General features: G+C 41.1%; 1 protein-coding gene across 39 annotated transcripts in view; it reads left to right on the top strand.

Annotated features, from left to right (window-relative positions):
• The window catches only part of ANK3 (ankyrin 3), a 255,966-nt gene that overhangs the window by 218,825 nt on the left and 16,301 nt on the right, over positions 1 to 20,840 (top strand). For 17 of the 39 annotated variants that reach the window (XM_032116009.1, XM_032116007.1, XM_032116013.1 and 14 more), the window contains 6 exons: positions 2,478 to 8,885; positions 10,807 to 10,881; positions 11,749 to 11,880; positions 12,887 to 13,030; positions 15,892 to 16,561; positions 18,492 to 18,870. In XM_032116009.1, coding sequence (XP_031971900.1) covers positions 2,478 to 8,885; positions 10,807 to 10,881; positions 11,749 to 11,880; positions 12,887 to 13,030; positions 15,892 to 16,561; positions 18,492 to 18,870 — 7,808 coding nt within the window. Of the gene's footprint in view, positions 1 to 2,477; positions 10,170 to 10,806; positions 10,882 to 11,748; positions 11,881 to 12,886; positions 13,031 to 15,017; positions 15,510 to 15,891; positions 16,562 to 18,491; positions 18,871 to 20,840 lie in introns of those variants that run through there. The other 22 variants (XM_032116032.1, XM_032116030.1, XM_032116029.1 and 19 more) reach the window with 7 other exon arrangements.

The following is a 20,840-nucleotide window of genomic DNA, read 5'->3' as shown; positions in this document are numbered from 1 at the left end:
GCTTATTTATCCTATAAGATCTGTGGCTTCTTTGGATCAGATGTGCTCCAGAATATGTTACACTTCTCAGGCCGGGAAGAAGACTTCAAGCATATAACATCTGAAGAAGCTATCAGATCTGCTGAGACATCTTGATGGACTGTTAAGGTATTGTCACAGGCTTGATGGGAACTGAGAGAGAGGGAAAATGAAGCTGCTGGAAAGAAGGTTGATGACTGTGTATATCGCTCACAATAAATTTTTCGGCCCTCACTGGGGGGGAAAAAAAAGTCTTATTTATTCACCAGAGGTCCATTAAGTCTCATTTGCAAAAAACTGGCAGACAGATTTTTTAGCTCTTCAACTGCAAAAAGGAGCACAGAAGCAGCATCTTAAATGTCTCTGAATCTGTGATTTGACAGGCAAAAAAGAAGTTAGGAAGGCAGCCTGTGGGTTTGCTTGCCTCACTGGTCAGTTGTGACAGACATCACAGTGCAGTGGGGTTCCTGTAAAGATACGTCCTAACACTAACTGCTGAACAAGTTATTAGTTCTTTTCAGAATCATTTTGGGGTTTTTCTTGAACTCGAGACTGTATGAACTTTTGGTGAATGTTAGCAGCTACTGCTAATTAAATCTCCATAATAAAATCTAGTACATTTAATGAAGTACACTATGGGGTTTTTTTCAGGTGGGAAGGAAGAAGTATATTTGTACTTAAAAATAATGTAGTGAGGAAAAGTGGGCATTTCTTGATTAGTCTGTGCCAGTCAGGCCTAGTACTCAAGCTCTCTTCAACATAAATGTTCTTATGCAGTATCACCAGCCATCCACACTGACTTCTGGGCTTGGATTGGCTCCTATAGGACCAGCACATTTGTCCTTGCAGGATATGGACCTGTGGTACACTGAATACTCACTATTTTGTAGGAGTGTGTGTGCTTTAACAGTTCAGTGTTGGCCTTGTTGAACTTCTTTCACTGTGAATTACCATCTGTCTATAAGACAGATCAAGCAGGTTTGACAAATTATTAGTGTAACTTGAGAGTAAGGTATGTTGAATAAATTCTTTGGATATTTTAGCTCCATTTCTAATTCCAACTTCAAAGAAAAAAAAAAAGTCCTCAAAGTTGCTTTCAATGTCAACTCTCTGAATGTTATTGCTGTATCAGAGGATATGTTTGTGTAATGGGATTCCCAGAAATACTTTCTGACATCAATGCCTCCTGTGATGCAAAATGTGGTTGATGATGATTCTGTTCAAAATGCCTATGAATGAGCTGAGAGTTCTGGGGGATTATAACATTTAACAGGTTTGTCCTTGCCAGGAATTTATTTCATAATCTATTTTTCTTTGACTGCTTTTCTAATGTTACCTTTTGAGAACTGTAAAGTTGAACAGGTCTGTCTTTGAGCTGATACAAGAAATCTCCTCAAAAGGTACCAAGACACTACATCTTGTAGAAAAAGTGTACTCTTCTTTTAACGACCTCTTGTGAAATGATTTTGTAAGGTTTACGTATTTGTTCTTAATACACCCTACAAAATGTATTAATCTGTGTGCTTGTTCTGACATGACATTTGTGCATGAATAAAAACTGATTCAGTTGCTTTGCCTGCTCACGACTATCATACATCATACTTGCCGTATTTTGTTTATGACATATGCTTCTTAAAATCATTTCATGAAAAGTTTTACTTTAATTTTTACCAAACAAAAGGAATATTGCATGAGGAAAAAAAAATGCATATGTTCCTTTCCTTCTTTCTTCTTTTTCTTTTTTTTTAAATATTGACTCAGAAAAGCTCTTGCTCTTATTGGCTTTGTGAGTGTGAAGCATATCCGAATTGTGCATGGAAGATATAGATTTGAATTTATTCCAGTTGCTTCACAGTTTGCACATCAATTGCCTGTCACTTAAAGGAATTTTGGGTTCTGCATGAAATAGTTCTGAAGTGGTTTAAAAAAAGATTTGAGCTACATAATGTCATTTTACGCAAGTTTATATTTTTGTATAGGTTCAAATCTGAACAGAACAACAATAGAAATTATTAAACGGATAATTCTAATAGTTGCACAAAGCAGAGACATACCTAAACAGGCAAAATAAAGCTGATATGAATATTTCAGAAGTAGCACATCAGAAAGTCAATAGGAAGTAAGAGAAGAAATTTTGATGTGGCTTTATTTTTACCTTATGGATTCCTTTTGTGTGTTTTCTGTTCCCCATTGTTTGCAGTTTTGGTTGCTATGTGCTTTCTGTCTTTCATTTCAAGTTGGTTTTTGGTTTGGACCAGTTACCAGTATATGGCTCGTTCCTAATTTTTTTGTTTCCTTTTTTAAATCTTCTTTTGCCTCCTTCATCCCAACTCATGCAAACAATTGTACTTGCTTTTTGTAATATTACAACGTTTACTGACCAATTTTCTTCTCTGGTCTCTCTGTTTTTCAACCATTTTTGTTGATTTTTATGTTTGATTTTAATTTAACAATTTAAGAAACAGTTGAACGGAGTGCAGGAGCAACAAGATCCCTACCTGCTACTTACTCATACAAGCCATTCTTTTCAACACGGCCATATCAGTCATGGACAACAGCTCCAATTACAGTGCCTGGGCAAACCAAATCAGGCTTCACTTCCCTATCAAGCTCTTCCTCTAACACTCCTACAGCTTCCCCATTAAAATCAATATGGTCTGTTTCTTCTACTTCTCCAATCAAATCCACGTTAGGAGCTTCTACCACATCTTCAGTTAAATCTGTTAGTGATGTAGCATCTCCAATTAGATCGTTTCGGACAATCTCTTCGCCAATAAAAACTGTGGTCTCGCAGCCTCCCTACAACATGCAGGTTACTTCAGGCGCTTTCGTCAGAGCTCCCGCAGTCACGGAAGCTGCCGGTCTCAAAGGGCTGGCCTCCACTACCACATTCCCCTCTCGGACATCTCCAGTGACGACAGCAGGATCTCTCTTGGAGAGATCGTCCATAACCATGACGCCTCCAGCATCCCCCAAATCCAACATTAACATGTACTCTTCGAGCTTGCCACTTAAATCGGTCATCACATCAGCATCTTCACTTTTATCGTCCCCTCTAAAGTCAGTGGTGTCACCTGCTAAGTCAGCAGTTGATGCTGTTTCATCCACTAAAGTCATGATGGCCTCGTCTCTCTCGTCACCAGCAAAACATGTAGCTGGGCACACAGATGTACCATTGCTTAATGGGTCTGTGTCACCTCTGAAATACCCATCTTCTGCCAACTTAATAAATGGATCCAAAGCTGCAGCTGTTTTTCAAGACAAGATCACTGCAGCTGCACATTCTGCAACTTGTGCTGCTAACGCAGTTGCTGACACGGCTGAGAGAGTGTTTTCAACAGCTACAACAATGTCATTTTCTCCACTCAGGTCATTTGTGTCTTCAGCACCATCAGCTTTCCAGTCAATGAGAACTCCTCCTGCAGGTGCTTTGTACACAGCCCTTGGGTCAATATCTGCAACTACCTCATCAGTAACTTCATCAACAATAACAGTGCCGGTATATTCTGTAGTCAATGTTTTGTCTGAACCAGCATTAAAGAAGCTTCCAGAGTCGTCTTCACTTACAAAATCAGCCGCTGCGTTACTGTCACCTATTAAAACATTGACTACAGAGGCACGCACACAGCCTACCTTTACTCGAACTTCATCTCCAATAAAATCATCCTTGTTTTTAACACCCTCTGCTCTCAAATTGTCCACACCATCTTCCTTATCCTCCAGTCAGGAGATACTGAAAGATGTTGCTGAAATGAAAGAGGATCTGATAAGAATGACTGCGATATTGCAGACAGATGTCGCAGAGGAAAAACCGTTCCAACCTGACATACCAAAAGAGGGTAGAATTGATGATGAAGAGCCCTTTAAAATTGTTGAGAAAGTAAAAGAGGACTTAGTAAAAGTTAGTGAGATTCTGAAAAAAGATGTGTGTTTAGAAAGTAAAGGGTCGGCTAAAGTATCCAAAAGTGATCAAGGACACCTGTCTGAGGATGACTGGGTAGAGTTCAGTGCAGAGGAGATTGATGAAGCGAGACAGCAAGCTTTGACAAGCCCTCCTATATCTGTTCCAGAGAAGGTCCAGATTAAAACTAAAACCATGTCGGAAAAGGATTATAGCTTGTCAAAAGTTATTGATTATTTAGCAAATGATATCGGTAGCAGTTCATTAACAAACATAAAGTACAAGTTTGAAGAGGGGAAAAAAGAAGGTGAAGAGAGACAAAAGCGCATTTTAAAACCAGCCATCGCTTTGCAGGAGCATAAACTTAAAATGCCTCCAGCCTCCATGAGGCCTTCAACATCGGAAAAGGAGTTATGTAAAATTGCAGACTCCTTTTTTGGAACAGACACTATTTTAGAGTCTCCAGATGACTTTTCTCAACATGATCAAGATAAAAGTCCCTTGTCTGACAGTGGCTTTGAAACGAGAAGTGAAAAGACACCTTCTGCCCCACAAAGTGCTGAAAGCACAGGGCCAAAACCGCTTTTCCATGATGTGCCCATCCCTCCCGTCATTACAGAAACTAGAACTGAAGTAGTTCATGTCATCCGCAGCTACGAACCATCTTCAGAAGATATTCCAGAGCAGAAGGCAGAGGAACTACCGGCCTCAAAACCTACCCCAACGTTTATGGAGCTGGAGCAAAAACCTTCTGGGTCTATTAAAGAGAAGGTTAAAGCTTTTCAAATGAAAGCCAGCAGCAGTGAAGAAGATGACCATAAGTGCATCCTTAGTAAAGGTGTCCGAGTAAAAGAAGAAACTCATATCACTACAACAACTAGGATGGTTTATCATAAACCTCCATGCACGGAAAGTACCTCTGAAAGAATCGAGGAAACAATGTCTGTTCATGACATAATGAAAGCCTTTCAGTCTGGACGTGACCCTTCCAAAGAACTGGCAGGTCTGTTTGAACATAAATCATCAGTAACGTCCGATGTTAGCAAGTCTGCTGAAACTTCACCACAACTTGCAGAGAAGGACAGCAAAATGAAACCCAAACTGGAGCGAATAATAGAGGTCCATATTGAACAAGGTAATCAGGCTGAACCTACTGAAGTCATTATTAGAGAAACAAAAAAGCATCCAGAAAAAGAAATGTATGTGTATCAGAAAGACTTACCTCGGGGAGATATTAACTTAAAAGAGTTGGAAAAACATGATGCTTTTCCTTGTTCAGACGAACAAGGTCAGCAAGAAGAAGAGGAGCTCACGGCCGAAGAGTCACTTCCTTCTTATCTGGAATCCTCTAGAGTTAACACTCCTGTGTCCCAGGAAGAAGACAGTCGCCCTAGTTCTGCTCAACTCATGTCTGATGACTCTTACAAAACACTGAAGCTTTTGAGTCAGCACTCAGTAGAATACCATGATGATGAGTTGTCAGAACTAAGAGGGGAGTCTTACAGGTTTGCTGAGAAAATGCTTCTTTCAGAAAAGCTAGATGTGTCTCATTCTGATACTGAGGAGTCAGTTACTGACCATGCTCTACCCCTTAGTGCAGAGTTACAGGGGACTGATAAACGATGCAGAGAAAAAGTAGCTACTGCCCCCAAAAAAGAGATTCTCTCCAAAATCTATAAAGATGTATCTGAAAATGGTGTAGGTAAAATGTCTAAGGAGGATCATTATGATAAAGTGACAGTGTTACACTACACTGGAGATGTTAGTAGTCCCAAACATGCGATGTGGATGCGCTTTACTGAGGACAGATTAGACAGAGGTAGAGAAAAGTTGATATATGAAGACAGGGTGGACAGGACTGTTAAAGAGGCAGAAGAAAAACTGACTGAAGTATCCCAGTTTTTTCGGGATAAAACAGAGAAGTTGAATGATGAGCTACAGTCTCCAGAGAAAAAGCAGCATAAAAAAAATGGCAAGGAAATACATTCTAGCCAGAGCTCTGCCAGCAGCAGCCCTGAGAAAGTTCTGCTCTCTGAATTGCCTTCATCCGGGGATGAATGGAGTAAGGTGAAGCAGTATGCACATGATGGGAAGTGCTTTCCCAAGGTGGATGAAAGAAAAGCATCCAGTTTGCCCAGCAGTCCTGAAAAAAGGATATATGTGCAGCCTGCAGAGGACTCTAAACGAACTATGGAACACAAAGGAAGTGCTCAGCAGACTGGAGTACCTGAGACTGGATTTCAGCTGAAGCAATCAAAGCTCAGTTCCATTAGGCTCAAATTCGAACAAGGTATAAGTCCCAGGAGTAAGGACGTAGCTCAAGAAGAAAAAAAGCTGGATGGTCAGTCCAAAATTCCAGTAAAAAAATTGCAAGAAAGTAAGTTACCAGTATATCAGTCCTATTCAAGAGAGAAACACGCAAAGCAAGTAGAGGTCATTGATGTGAGCACAGCTTTACAGGAAGAGGTGAAAATACAGGAAGACCTTGTTCCAGGTAAAGGGAAAGCTGTCGAAGACTTTCGTGATTCAGATGCACAAAAACAAAGAACTGAGATGAGGAAAGTCGTGCCAGAATGCTTTTCAGAACCACGGGCAAAAGACCTGGCATATGGCTCAGATGCAACGACAAAGGGACACTGGGACAAAAAAATCTATAGGACGTGGGAAAGTCCTGGAACTTCTAACCATAAAACACAGAAGGAAAAGCTTTCACATGTGCTGGTTCCAGATACAGTAAAAGAAAACCACATTGATCATGCTGAATCTAAAACTGACCAAAAAAGTGAATTTATCACTGTGACAGAGCACAAAGTGGCCTCAAATGGAATTCATTCAGAAGAAGTGAAGGAACTGACTGTAAAATCTCCCTCAAAAAGGGTTTTATACAGAGAATTTGTTGTCAGGGAGGGGGAACGTAATGGTGAAGTGGCTGATAAAATATCCAAAAGGAAAGAAGAAATTGCTGTGTCCCATATTCCAGTCAGAATTGTTGAGGAGAAGAGAACCATGCTTGATGGTGTCTATGAACTTTCAGCTAAAGTATCCCAATCAGCTGTGATTCAGGAGAAAGTTGAAAGACAGATTGATTATGTGGAAGATGAAAAAATAAAGCATTCAGAAATCAGAAAAGTTACCAAGCAGCAGAGCTCAGTAGGTCTAAGTCCTCCTGCTGAGGAAGCAGAGCTATCCCCTAGCAAATCACCAGATTCTTTAGAATGTAGCCCAGGAAAGGAATTTCCTTCAAGTGATGTAGTTGACCCCGGTGCCAGTGATTACTTGGATAAAGTTGCACCGCTAGTAAGCACTGAGGGAGTAAAAGAAATTAAGACCTTACCTGTTTATGTCAGTTTTGTTCAGGTAGGAAAGCAATATGAGAAAGAGGTGCAACAAGGAAGTATTAAAAAAATTGTCAGTCAGGAGAGTAAGACAGTGCAAGAGACGAGGGGGACATTTTACACAGCTAGACAGCAAAAACAACCTCCTTCTCCACAAGGTAGTCCAGAAGATGACACGCTAGAACAAGTGTCCTTTATAGACAGCTCTGGTAAAAGCCCTTTAACACCAGAAACACCGAGTTCAGAGGAAGTGAGTTACGAGTTTACATCTAAAACACCTGACTCCCTAATAGCTTACATCCCAGGCAAGCCCAGCCCTATACCCGAGGTATCTGAGGAGTCAGAGGAGGAAGCAGAGGCTAAGTCAACATCTGTGAAACAGGCAGAGGTTGAGGAACCACAGATTGACAAAGTGGTACCCAATCTTATAAATAAGGACTCTAACAAAAGACCCAAAGGTAACAGAGTTGCCTATATTGAATTCCCTCCTCCTCCACCACTGGATGCAGATCAAGGCGAGTCAGAAAAGAAGCCTCATTATTCCACTGAGAGTGAAATGGAGATGACTGAAGTGAACTTGCAAGATGAACATGACAAATGCCAACTGGCTGAGCCTGTCATCAGAGTACAGCCACCATCTCCTGTGCCACCGGGAGCAGATGTCAGTGACTCCAGTGATGATGAATCCCTCTATCAACCTGTTCCACTTAAAAAGTACACGTTCAAACTGAAGGAGCTGGAAGATGACCAGAAGGAAACCTCAAAACCCAAAGCCCCTGAAAAGATTGAGAAACAGAAAGAGTTAGGACATCCCACTTCTGGGAAACCCAATGAGTTTGACGCTGGGCTTGATTCACCCCAGAATGATGTAGTACAAAATGGGAGTAACAATGACCAGTCTGTCACAGAGTGTTCCATAGCAACCACTGCAGAATTCTCCCATGATACTGATGCGACAGAGATTGACTCTCTTGACGGTTATGATTTGCAAGATGAAGATGATGGTTTAACTGAGAGTGATTCTAAACTTGCAGGTCCGGCAGTTGAAACCAAAAAGGACGTATGGACTACAGAAGGCATTCTAAAGCAGACTGATCGCTGCTTTAGCCAGAGTAAGCTTGAAGTCATTGAGGAGGAAGGCAAGGTAGGCCCTGAAGAAGACAAGACACCTTCAAAAGGTCCATCTTCTGACAAAGCTGGAGATAAGAGCGATAAGAAGTCAGGGGCACAGTTTTTCTCTTTGGAAGGCAGACACCCTGACAGGACTGTATTTCCTGACTCGTATTTCAGTTACAAAGTAGACGAAGAATTTGCAACACCTTTCAAAACTGTGGCCACCAAGAGTCTAGATTTTGACCCGTGGTCCAATAACCGAGGTGACGATGAAGTGTTTGAGACTAAATCAAGGGATGATGAGGCTAAGGCATTTGGTCTGGCAGTGGAAGACAGATCTCAAGCAACAACACCTGACACAACTCCAGCCAGAACTCCAACAGATGAGAGTACGCCAACTAGCGAGCCCAACCCCTTCCCATTTCATGAGGGGAAGATGTTTGAGATGACTCGCAGTGGTGCAATTGACATGAGCAAGAGGGATTTTGTTGAAGAAAGACTCCAATTTTTTCAGATTGGTGAGCATACTTCTGAAGGGAAGTCAGGGGACAAGGGGGAAGGGGATAAAAGTACAGTCACTGCCATCACACAGCCACAGGCAGGGGACAGCACTGTAGAAACAAACCTAGAGAGACCAGTAGAAACAACAGCAGTTGAAAATAAGCCCGGCAACCAGGCCAGTGGAGATTGCATGGAACAAACACTTGGTAGTAACTCACTGGAGAAATCATCGGCAGCAGTAAACGCTTCCAAAGTTGATCCCAAATTGCGCACACCAATTAAAATGGGAATTTCTGCTTCCACCATGACTCTGAAGAAAGATGGCCCTGGCGAAGTGACAGATAAGATAGAAGCTGTGATGCCAAGTGGTCAGGGATTAGAAAATGAAACTGTAGCAGTGATTGCGAGTTCAGCTTCTAGCCAGACGAGCTGTAGGCAAACAGAAAACACAGATTTTCCAAAAGATAATTTTAATAACAACAACAATTTGGATTCATCTGCAGTCCCTACAGATGATATTACCTGTAATGTAGTGCTAAAAGAACATTTGGAACCGAAATGTTCCCTCCAGAAAGCTAATCAAGCGAAAAGCACTTCAGGAAAAGGTACAGGGACAACACAAGGACAAAGAGTAAGAGATAAGCAAAAACCACATGGAGAGCAGCAAAAGTCAACAGAGTTGGTAGGGGCTAGAGGAAAATCAAAGCTTCCTGTAAAGGCCAGCTCAGTAAAACAAGTCTTTTCACAAAATAATCTCCAAAGCAATACAGGGAGTAAAGTGAGAGAGGCTAGTAAGCCTGACAAAGCAAAACAAAATAATTCTTCTCCCTGTCTAGAAGCAAGGTCTAGGATTCCTGTAAAAAATACACATAGGAGTAATCTAGCTAGAAGAACTCCAGCCCTGCCAAAACAAGAGCAGGTAGAGAAAGAAAAACCAAAACAACTTCCTTCTAAATTACCGGTAAAGGTAAGATCTACCTCCGTCACCATGACAACAGTTAAAGTAAAGAAAAATCAGCTTAGGGAGGTATGTAAACATTCTATTGAATATTTTAAGGGAATTAGTGGTGAGACATTAAAGCTTGTGGATCGTCTTTCTGATGAAGAGAAAAAGATGCAGTCAGAGGTCTCTGATGATGAAGAAGACAGTACATCAAGGAACACGTCCTTATCAGAAGCTACTCAAGTTTACCAGCCTTCCATTACACCGAAGTCTGCTAGAGACATGAGAACAGAGGCAGCATCTATAAAATCAAAGATTGAAAAGGCCGACAGTGAGAGGAGGAGGAGTAAGAGGACTGGTGAGAATGAAGGCAGTCAGGTTTCTGGAGCTCTCATGGCTCACCTCGTGGAGATCAAGCCTAGTTTGTAAAACTTTCAACTTGTTGATCCTAGTGCATGAACTGTTGTGATTGCCTGTGGAGTGACTTAACTGTAGTTTTCATTCTGTCATTGTCATCTGTATGTGCCGTCTTATTCTCTTTTTTCTTCCTTCAAACAAATTCTGTACTGTAGAAAGCTAGTGAAGCATGCCAAAGACATTCATGTAACTCAGAAATTGATGTAACTCAGAAATTGAAAGATGTCTTTTGTGACAGCAAATTTGTTCTGTCGAAGTAGAGAAAATAGGCAATATCTGGCCTTGGTGGTTTTCACCAGTAATTGAACAACTTGTCTACAGTCTAACAGCTAGATTGTCAGCATGTTTGGTTTCATTACACGACATCATGTAGTTTTACATTTTGGCTTTACACAGGTGAAAATCTAAAAGCTGTGAAAAATTTTTGTTTTGTAGGTTATTAGGTCACACAATCATTCTAGTAAACAATATAAGCACTGTCAACTTAGTCAATTAAAGCTATTATTTATAACAAACTATTATCCGGTATTGTGGTTTTCTGTGCAAAACCTTTTTAATTGAGAAATTGTAAATCACAGGTCCACAGAGTCCATGTGAACGGACAGATATAAGGATGGCAATTGTAGCTGATCACCTAGGACTTAGCTGGACAGGTAAGCTTTTCTGCTTTAATATTGAAATCACTCCCTGCTATTGTGTTTTTAGGTATTCTTTTACCAAAAGATGCAGCAAGACTGCATCAGGCTCTCCCAAATTCACAGCCAGGCCAGCTTCCCAAAACATGCAATGTATTGCTGGGCAAAGATGCCTAATGGGAAATTATTCCTTGATCTTGCAAGAAATCAAAGAGAAACTCACAGGGAAAATAGCTAAATGGCTCTCCTCTCAACATGTTCCCCCAAGGAGCTGAGAGGCTCTACCTGCTCGGGCTCAGGGCTGCCTCTGGAGTATCTGCGGATCCTGGACAGCAGTTTCCCCCAAGCCCTGGCTGCAGGGGGCCCAGCAGTGCCCCAGCAAGTCAGAGTTGGAGGTGTTCTCTAACTGTGTACCCATCCATAGCCCCATATGTTGGTGGGCAGAGCTGCCCTTCCTGGGCTCACAGCTGCAGCAGCCAGCTCTGCCCAGGCTCAGGTGATGACAGCACCAGTGCTGAGCTGCACAGGGTGCTCCCAGGGGAATAACAATCAGGGGAAATAAACAGAGTTTATAAATTAGCATTGATGAGGCAGTCTCCAGGGAGGGCTTTTTCATCACGCTTAAGTGGCTTACTGAGCATAAGTGTGATAATCGCTCCCAGGGAGGATGGAAATTCAAAATGATGCCTTAGGAAATTAAAGCATGGGGATTTAATGCCATATTCATTGTTATCTGTAAAGTTTGTGTCAGGCAGTTTGGTTGGCGTCTCTGTGACCTATGAAAGCTAGTATTTTTAAGCTTGACAAGACGACTGAGAGATTTGTGCTTTCTTTGGTGTTTTGGGGTTTCTTTTCTTTTCTCGTTTGCTTTTTTTGTCTTTGTAGAACTGGCAAGAGAACTGAATTTTTCTGTGGATGAAATAAATCAAATCCGAGTAGAAAACCCAAATTCTCTTATTGCTCAAAGCTTCATGTTATTAAAAAAATGGGTTACCAGAGATGGGAAAAATGCTACAAGTAAGTTCAAGTAGTTACTTTTGTTGTTTATGAGTTTTAGCTCATTGCATCTGTTGCCAAGTTGAAGAAAACATTGTAAGTGTCCTTCACAAACCATCAATGAAAAAAGAAGTTTCAGTTATATTTTTACCAGGTGTTGGAAATATGTCATATTTATTTGCTCTGTATGCAGAAGGAAATGATCCATTCTCCAAATCCATAATTGATGGGACGAGTAGTGAACTTAAACTCTAGTAAAGAAAATAAAAGGGAAAATTTCCAATAGCAAGGAACGTGAAACATGGAAAATGACTGCCTGGAAAATTTAGGTAGTTTCACAGTATTGCAGGCCATAGGAAAAGACTAAACTTCTTCCTGTAAGGAGTGATGATTCTGGGCTGATACTTCTGGGTTTATCTGTGGATTTCACTTGAATTGCTCAGACTGAAGGAGAGGGGTTGATTTTTGTGTGGGGTCAGTGGTGTTGCTACCCTTTTCTAATCCACAAACTCCTACACACCATTTGAGTCTCCTTTGATCTTTTTCACTGTAAAAGTAATTTCCAGTATTACTGTGTTCTCACAACAGGATTATTGTAAATGAGATTTCACGATGTACTGCCTGAATAGCCTTATACGCATTATTACCTACATGACTGCCTATTCTATTGTTCCTCAAAACAGAATGGTAGAAGGATTTTTACACTCCCTTTATGCTCCAGTAAAAGAATATTTTGTATCAGTAGTAAGTAAATACGTTCTTCAAGAACTATCTGACCTTGTTCTTTGTGCCTTTTGTGTTGTAATACAATTATACTTGGAGAGTGTGTAGACTCTTAATAGATATATATCTTGAATAAGTAGGCAGCTGAATGACTGCTCAGACAGGTGCTGGGGTTTGCTGGAACCAAAGGCATTGGGACATGCCCGCAGTTTGTAAGTAATGCGATGTGAATGTAACTGAGAAAAACAATCACACAGTTCTGCAATGCTGAACCTTTTTCTGATGTGTTCTATTTTTTTTTCAGCTGATGCCTTAACTTCTGTATTGACAAAAATTAATCGAATAGATATCGTCACCCTGTTGGAAGGACCAATATTTGATTATGGAAATATTTCAGGCACCAGAAGTTTTGCAGATGAAAATAACGTATTTCATGATCCCATTGATGGTAATTGAATTCCGTAGTCATATTTAATTCAATGACATGTCCAATAATACAATAACGTTGTATAAACTAGACTTTAAAGAAAGATTGTAAGTTCTACAGAAACAGTAATTTTAAATGTGTGAAGGGGTTTTCGTCTCCTAAAGCATGATACAATAGAATCATAGAATATCCTCAGCTGGAAGGGACCCGCGAAGATCATCAAGTCCGACTCCTGGCCCTGCACAGGACACCCCAGGAATCACACCATGTGCCTGAGAGCATTGTCCAAACACTTCTTGAACTCTCTGTCAGGCTTGGGGCTGTGCCCGCTTCTCTGTTCCAGTGCCTGACCACCCTCTGGGTGAAAAACTTCTTCCTAATATCCAGCCTAAACCTTCCCTGACGTAGCTTCCTGCTGACTCACATTCAACTTCCCACTGGCCAGGACCCTCAGGTCCCTTTCCACGGGGCTGCTCTCCAGCCTCTCATTCCCCAGACTCTACACACAGCCAAGGTTGCCCCATCCCAGCTGCAGAGCCCAGGACTTGTCTTTGTTAAACTTCATGTGGTTGGTGATTGCCCAGCCCTCCCTGCCTTGGAGGGTGTCCACAGCTGCTCCCAATTCCGTATCATCAGCAAACTTCCTTAGTACACCTTCAAGTGCTGCATCCAAGTCATTTATGGGGATATGTAGGTTGCACATTAATATCTCAGACAGTAAGCCCAGAGTCCCACAAATGTGTGCCTGAGTAAACTTGTTCCCACCAGCCTTGGTGTCAGTTGACAAGACCAAGCTTTTCTCCTGCAGCAGTTGTCCTTTGAGGCTTGCCCATGTCTGTTTTTTATGTACTTGGTATTGCATGCTTGACAATTTACCTGGAAATGTGTGTATTCTTTGGCTTCCTGTCTAGATATGCAGTAGTAAAAATTCTTCCAGGAGAAAAAGAAGGAAGAAGAAGGGGAAAAAAGTGCATAGTATTTGCATGGAATAAATTAATGTGCAATTCACTGCCAAGCCTCTTTGAGACCCGTGAACATCGATTGCTTTATGATTTTCACTTGGACCATTTCTACAATGGCAGTAGAAAAATAAGAAAATGTTTTATTAGTGCATGAGTGAATGTCTTTTTCAGTCTGCTAATGGGTAAAAATTGTGTAATAATTTTCACATGGAAGCTGTGTCAACTGAAAACAGAATTGTGAAGGTTAAATTTGAGTCAGATTTAAAGGATAAATGAAAGTCTTCTTGTAAAACAAAATTTCCATAGGGATGCTTATTACTTATCAGTATATTGAAGATGCTAAATGTTGGGTTTTTCTTGTTTTAAATGTTAGATAACAGGCAATGGATTATTACTTTGATTTTACTCACTTGTATTATAAATAACTTCTTAAATAAGATTTTTTTTTTTTTTATTAAGTAACATTTCCTTTGGTTTTTGTAATTTGTTCAATTATGTTTTGGCTTTCTCTGTATTTTAGTTTTTTGTTGTTTTTTTTTTTCTTCAGAGCATATGAGCTCAGTGTACCTCCATTATTGAGCAGCATTGCTGGTCATTGAATCATTGCACTACAGAAATAGTTTTCTGTTGACATTTTAAGAAAGTTGCTCTTGAAATGTTGCTTGCGCCTTTTAATAGTAGCATCAATGTTTTATGAAAAAAGCGCTTCTCTGCAGTTGCTTTGTGTCTCTCCTCTTCTCTGAACCTTCCTCAAGCTTCCTTTCCTCACCAAGACCAGACCACCTTTGCCTTTCTCTCGGCTGGTTCAGGAAACAACCCCCCTGCCAAGCCCTGTTGATGCACCCCCCTGCAGGCAGCACAATGTCCAGTGTACCCCACAGCATGTGTTTTGGCCTTTCCTAGGCTGCCCAACCTCATTTGCCAGAATGCGAACTTAAGGTTTCGTTGCCATTTTTTAATGTGTGTATTCAGTTTAATCCTTTTGTATGGTTTGGGGGTTTTTTTTCATGTTTTCATCAATTTTTCTTTTCTCTTTATTTGGTCAGTGTATCTGATTGTACCAATGTCACCAAGATCACCTCAATCTTCAAGATCACCAAGATCTCCTTACTCACCACAGTCCTCTCACCCGTATAACTTCACTGTACCTGAAATATTCATATAGCTCTCCCTTGTGTTTCTGTTCTCTTATCCCTTCGTTAACTTCCTTACTTTAGTTTTGTATCCTGCTGTGTATTTAGATCTACTATCTTTTAGTATCCTCTTTAGGATCCATTTCTGTTCTTCATTCTTCAACTAGTCCATTATTGTTCTCTGTGGTTAAATTGGAGGTACATATTAGTAACAATGTATTTCTGGTATTGTGTATTTTTATATAAAAGCATATTAAAAATGTGGACCTGTTTTAGAAATAATGTCTACTGACAAAAAAAAGTGGCTGTCCTATGTTATGATCTACTGCTGTCCTCAAAATCTGTTAATTAAACATCCAAATCTAAAAAAAAAAAAAAAAACAAACCCTTGGAAATAAAGACTTACACAATATGGCTGCAAGAGATTGTCTTGTATGTAAAGGGACAACCACCCTTGTCCACATTAGATTTATTGCATGCTCATAAGACAATCTGCTATAGCTTGAAAATGTTTAAAGTGGCTGCAAAAGCAATTGCTGAAAACTTTACAGACTATTAAAAAATAGTCAGAAGTACTGGCTTCACTGTACTATTCATGGGCAGTACTCATTCTTTGTTCCATCTCTGTAGGACCAAGTAACAAAATCTCTCAGAACTGCATTGGTTCTTATACACCTGCACCTCCTCATATGTTTCATACTGTATGTAACCCATGAATCATTTGGCATTTGCTTATTTGTTTCTCCATGCTTCATCCCAGTCAGTCCAAATGTGCTGTCTTCCTTAGGTTATCCCTCCATTCAAGTGGAACTGGAAACTCCCACTGGGTTGCGCTTCGTGCCGCCCACCCCTTTCCACCAGGACGATTTCCTTAGCGACACCTCTAGCCTAGAGTCACCCCTTAGAACTCCCAGTAGACTGAGTGACGTGTTAGTGACCTCCCAGGGACACGTAGATGGTACAGCAGCACCGCCAGTGGTGACTGAAGAAGACACTTCACTGGATGACAGCAAAGTTGATTTCTCAGTGCCTAGAGAAGGAACACCTAAAGATATTTCCGTAGGCGAGAGCCAGTTGGAGGAAGTGGACCTTAAGGATTTTCCGCGGTATCTTGGTAGTTATGGTGGGATATCCAAAGATGCTAAACAAAGGCAGAGTGAAGAGACTAGTAAAAGAGGAGTGAGGACTGAACAGCCTGAGAGAGAGAAGTCTGGTACTGATGAGGAGATGACGGCAGAAAAGTTTAAGTCTCTGTTTGAGGACATCCGTCTGGAAGAAGGAGCTGAGTCTGAGGAGATGACGGAAGAAAGAGTATGGTCAATTCTTAAAGGTGTTCAACAAGCAGAACACGAAATGTCTTCAATTACAGGTTGGCAGCCTGACTCCTCCAGCGTCTCCGAGGCACCGACGTCGGGGCGCAGGATAGGCGGCAGCCTGCTGGATCGCTTGGACGAGAGGTGAGCACTTCTGTGTTGCAGTGTGCGTGTCAGCAGGCTTCCCACGCTGCCTCGGCCACCAGCAGCAGGGCAGAGGCTGTTCTCTGCTCTGTGAGAACAAATGTGTGCACTTATATATACATTTGAAAGAGAAACTTGATTTGGCCTCAGATATATTTGTCTTTAAAAATGTGTATTTATCAGGTTTCATTCTCGATCTAGGCATTTGAGAAACACTTTGTATTATCTTCAGCAGGTAATACTGCTTTTCATGGTTTTTATCTTGTGTATTTCTGTTTCATTTAATCTAAGTGGTGTGTAGATGTAGCTGGAATCAAGAACATTATCTGAAACTGGGATACTACATTACTCTTATTTTTTGAACACCTTTGTAGCAGTCATCCTTTCCATTTGCATCTCTTTGCCTTCCCTCAGATAGTTGTTACTTTCCCCATAAGCCAGTTTTTGAATTGTCACTTTTTATAGCGCTTGCTTCAAGCGTATTATATCATGCTAATTTACTAGACTTTTAAAAAGCTAAGGTACGAGGCAGAAGAAGGTAAGAATGGCGATACCAAACCCACCTAGTCCTGGATGTTGGCTCCCAGCAGTGACTGCAGAGGATGCTCAGGGAAGGAGAGTGGATGTATGTGCTGTTTTCCCCCTGCACTCCCCCAAGCTTCCCTTGTCTTTGACATAATGACCTGCTGAGAGGGATGCTTTCTATATATTTATCCTCAGTGCATTTCTCTTGCATGAGCTTTTCCAGCCTGCCCTTGGACCTCCTTAAGCCTTCAACATTCACAGTATGTGTTGTCCTGTTCAGCCCTACCAGTGCCCACTGAGGGGCTCCTGTGATCACTAATTGAAGGAGCCAGGTCTGCAGGAGGTTTAAATCAGCACAGAATGATTATCTGCACAGTGATCATTTGTCTGTCAGCAGTTTACATCCTTTTGCATCTTTGACTCAGGATGTTTTAAGGTTCAAGGGATCATTAGATACTCTCTTATTGAATCCAGTGGGAATTTGGTCATTGCTTTCAGCAAATTCGTTGTCTTTCAATAGTGTAAAGCACTTGAACTACTACTGATGTGATTCCTGTTGTTAAGCAAGTGTCATTATTCTGCATTTTATATTGTGTTACATTAGTAAAATAGATCACTTTTGGAAGTAAAAAGGCTTCCTTAAGAAGATACCAGTTTCTAGCTGGATGCGTTTTCTTTGCTGTCTTTCATAAGATTTTTGCCAGCAAACAGCTGGCATATTTTCATATGTCAGCACTACACAGTCATAGTGTTTATCAGAAAGTGAGCAAGAATACAAAGGAAAACTGTGTATCAGAAGTGCAGGTTAAACCTGTCCATAGGTAATCTGAGGCAAAATTCTGGTCAGCTTTCTGTCTTTTTGTAACCTTCCTTGCCTTTGGCCCTGCATAGTATTGAGACTCTGAAGTGTCTAAGGACTTACTTGCAGATAACAATATTTTTTAAAAGGCATGACCTATCTGGAGTACAGATATTGTACTTTGGGGGAAAAGTAACTGGTAATTGCATGGTAACAGATACTTTCATCACTTCCTTGGTTAGAGAGCGGTTTAAAAATTAGTGCCTTGGGGCTTTAGCTCGTGATTATACAAGAGAACTGGTAGGTTTTGTGTATTGTTTTTTGTCTTTTTCCTCCCCTTCTCCAAGTGGAAGTAGATTACCATAAAACATGTGGCCTTGTTTCCAGTGCCCACCATATTTTCATTGCTTCTGAAATGATGCCATGATGCAGAAGACAAGGTTGTTAAATAGAATGATGTCTGCAAGTGGAGTCTAAAATTTTACTTTTCTCTGTGTGCAACCTATGTGCTCAGACTGAAGGCTCAGTGAGAGGCTTGGTGCTTTGCCCTTCTGCCTGTGATTTAAGCCCTGAACAGCTGTCTGTTGCTTCTGCTTTTTCTTGTAGTTTGGACCAATGTCGGGATTCTGTTACCTCATATGTCAAAGGAGAAGTAGGGAAGCCAGAAACAAATGGAAGCCTATCCGAGTCCACATCAGAGGCAAAAACTAAATCCTACATCCAGGAAGCTTTAAATGATGTGGGAAAACACAGTGACAAAGAAGCCCTGAAAACAAAGTCCCAGATCTCAACTGGTACTGATGAGCAAACATTATCATCAACAGCATATCAGAAATCTTTGGAAGAGACCAGCAAGCCAACAACAGAAGGCAGCAAAACATCTGTGCCTGTCAGTGTGAAGAAGATGGGCTGGAGTACTTCAGAGGATGGCAAGCCAAGAACAAGCATCCAAGAGGAGGAGGGAGCAGTAATGTCTGAACAGAAGGTACAGTATGTCCTGTAATAATTAACAATGTGAGGAGTCCCTGTTGCTTGACATATTGGTTGACAAATTTTTTTGTATGACTTGTAATGTTTGTGACAGGGTTAGGGTTTGGGTTTTGTTATCCTTTTTAATTTTTTTCAGTTTATTACTGAATTGGGAAAAATGGAAGTTACTGGAAATTTATATTTGTGTTGTGAACACAACACAATGGGGTGGAGTCAGGATAGGCAGAGGAGCCAAGCAGGGCTGCACAATCCCCTCCCGGCCTGGCCCTGAGCCCTGGAAGAGGTTAGAGCAGCTTCTGGGACCGCTGTCCTGCATCACTGGGGGACAGGCCCTTCCCTGCCATGACACAGCACCTATGCAAACAGTGCCAAACAGCTCAGCTGTCCTCCATCTGTTTCCACTAAGGTGTTGCCACTAGTTTCCCACTCTTCCTGTGGCATTGAAGCAAATGCTAGGAGCAAAGAAATATAGGGACCCTTCAGGCTCTGTCCTGCTCTTTGTCCCCAACACTAACTGCATTTTTTTTTACTCTGTTATTTGCAGAAAAATAAATTTTGGGTGACATTTAATCTCCTCCTTATGTTTTTTCTTTCATGGCCTTGTTCATCCCAACTGCAAAGTCCATCCAGCTGAGAGGGATCAAAAGATTTCCAAACATGTAAAGCATTTTTCCAGGTGGTGGTTCTTTCTCCTTAAAATACTGCCAAGGGGCTTCTCTTCCTTTCTACCTTGCCTGACTCGTACACCCTTAACTGCAGAACCCCAGTTATGAGCTGCTTTCTGACACTGAAGATTTTGATAGCTTTCTCAGTTGCTTCTATTTATTCACCAGAAGCTTAGCAGTAAAGTTGGCTCAAGGAATGGCTTGTAGCCCAGTAGCTGCGTGTGCCTCACACCCCAGCAGTGCGAGGGTCGCCACAGAATAGACCTCAGGGCCAGCAGGGAACCAGGCTGAACAGGGGAATTGCAGAGTTTCTTCCTCATTATTCTCTCTGCTGAGGTTGTCTTTTCTTGGGCATAATGCAGGAGGAGATTACAACTTTTGGAAGCAAGATATTTCAGTAGAATTGTTTCTACATTATATCGGGTTTTTTTTATTATAGCACAATAAAAATGTTGGCTGTGGTGGGCTGCAGTAAATCATGCAGGTTTAAATTAGTTCATTTTAAACTATTCTTTCGATTATACAACCAAGAATTCTTTTATTAGATGGTAACATAATCAGTCTCAGCAGTTATGCAGCATATGATTGTTATTATCTTGTTATTAGTTCGTGACACAGTAAGATCTTTCCTAATGTTCACTAATTACTGGAATACTTAAAAAATGTAGGAGCCTTTGCCTTCTTCTAAGGCAGTTAAAAGGCAGATGGCAGTGTTCCTCAGTGTTTGTATGCTTTGGGCGGGCCTCAGTCTGGTGGTGCCATGCACTGATTAAGTCCATGTGTAGATGCACGTGCTGAGGGTGTGCTGACACGCTGCACTAACCCCTCTGCATTCCCAGCAGTGGGAAGATAAGTTGTCACCCCCTTTTTGTGCTCTTTACTGTTGGATATCCCATCTGGATTGAGAAGAATAAGCAAGTGCTTTCCTTGGGCGTGCTCTCTGCACTACTTCGCTTTACTGGTGAAGGCTGATAATCTTATCTACCGAATAACAAGTCTTTTTATAGGCATGATCTTTTAATAAACTGGTATCAGAAAATAATGTCATTTAAAAATGTGGGTCTCTCACCCAGCCTGAGTGGGTAAGAAACTAGCATCTGTTAGAATGACAAGAACTACTTCTATTATTTTGTTGCTATTTCTTCAATAATGCCTTCTTATCTAATTGAAATTCCGTAAGTTTAATTACTAGCGCAGTCCAACTCATGGTGAGACACTTCATGTGCTGTCATGAAAACAGAAAGAAAATTTCAACTGCAGTCTTCTGCAAGGCATTCTTCAGAAATGCTCCATAAGGAGA

This window comes from Corvus moneduloides, chromosome 8 (assembly GCF_009650955.1).
Source record: "Corvus moneduloides isolate bCorMon1 chromosome 8, bCorMon1.pri, whole genome shotgun sequence".
In the NCBI taxonomy this organism is placed as follows: domain Eukaryota; kingdom Metazoa; phylum Chordata; class Aves; order Passeriformes; family Corvidae; genus Corvus; species Corvus moneduloides.
The sequence above is the reverse complement of the archived record's forward strand: the minus strand, read 5'-3'. Positions and strand labels throughout refer to the sequence as shown.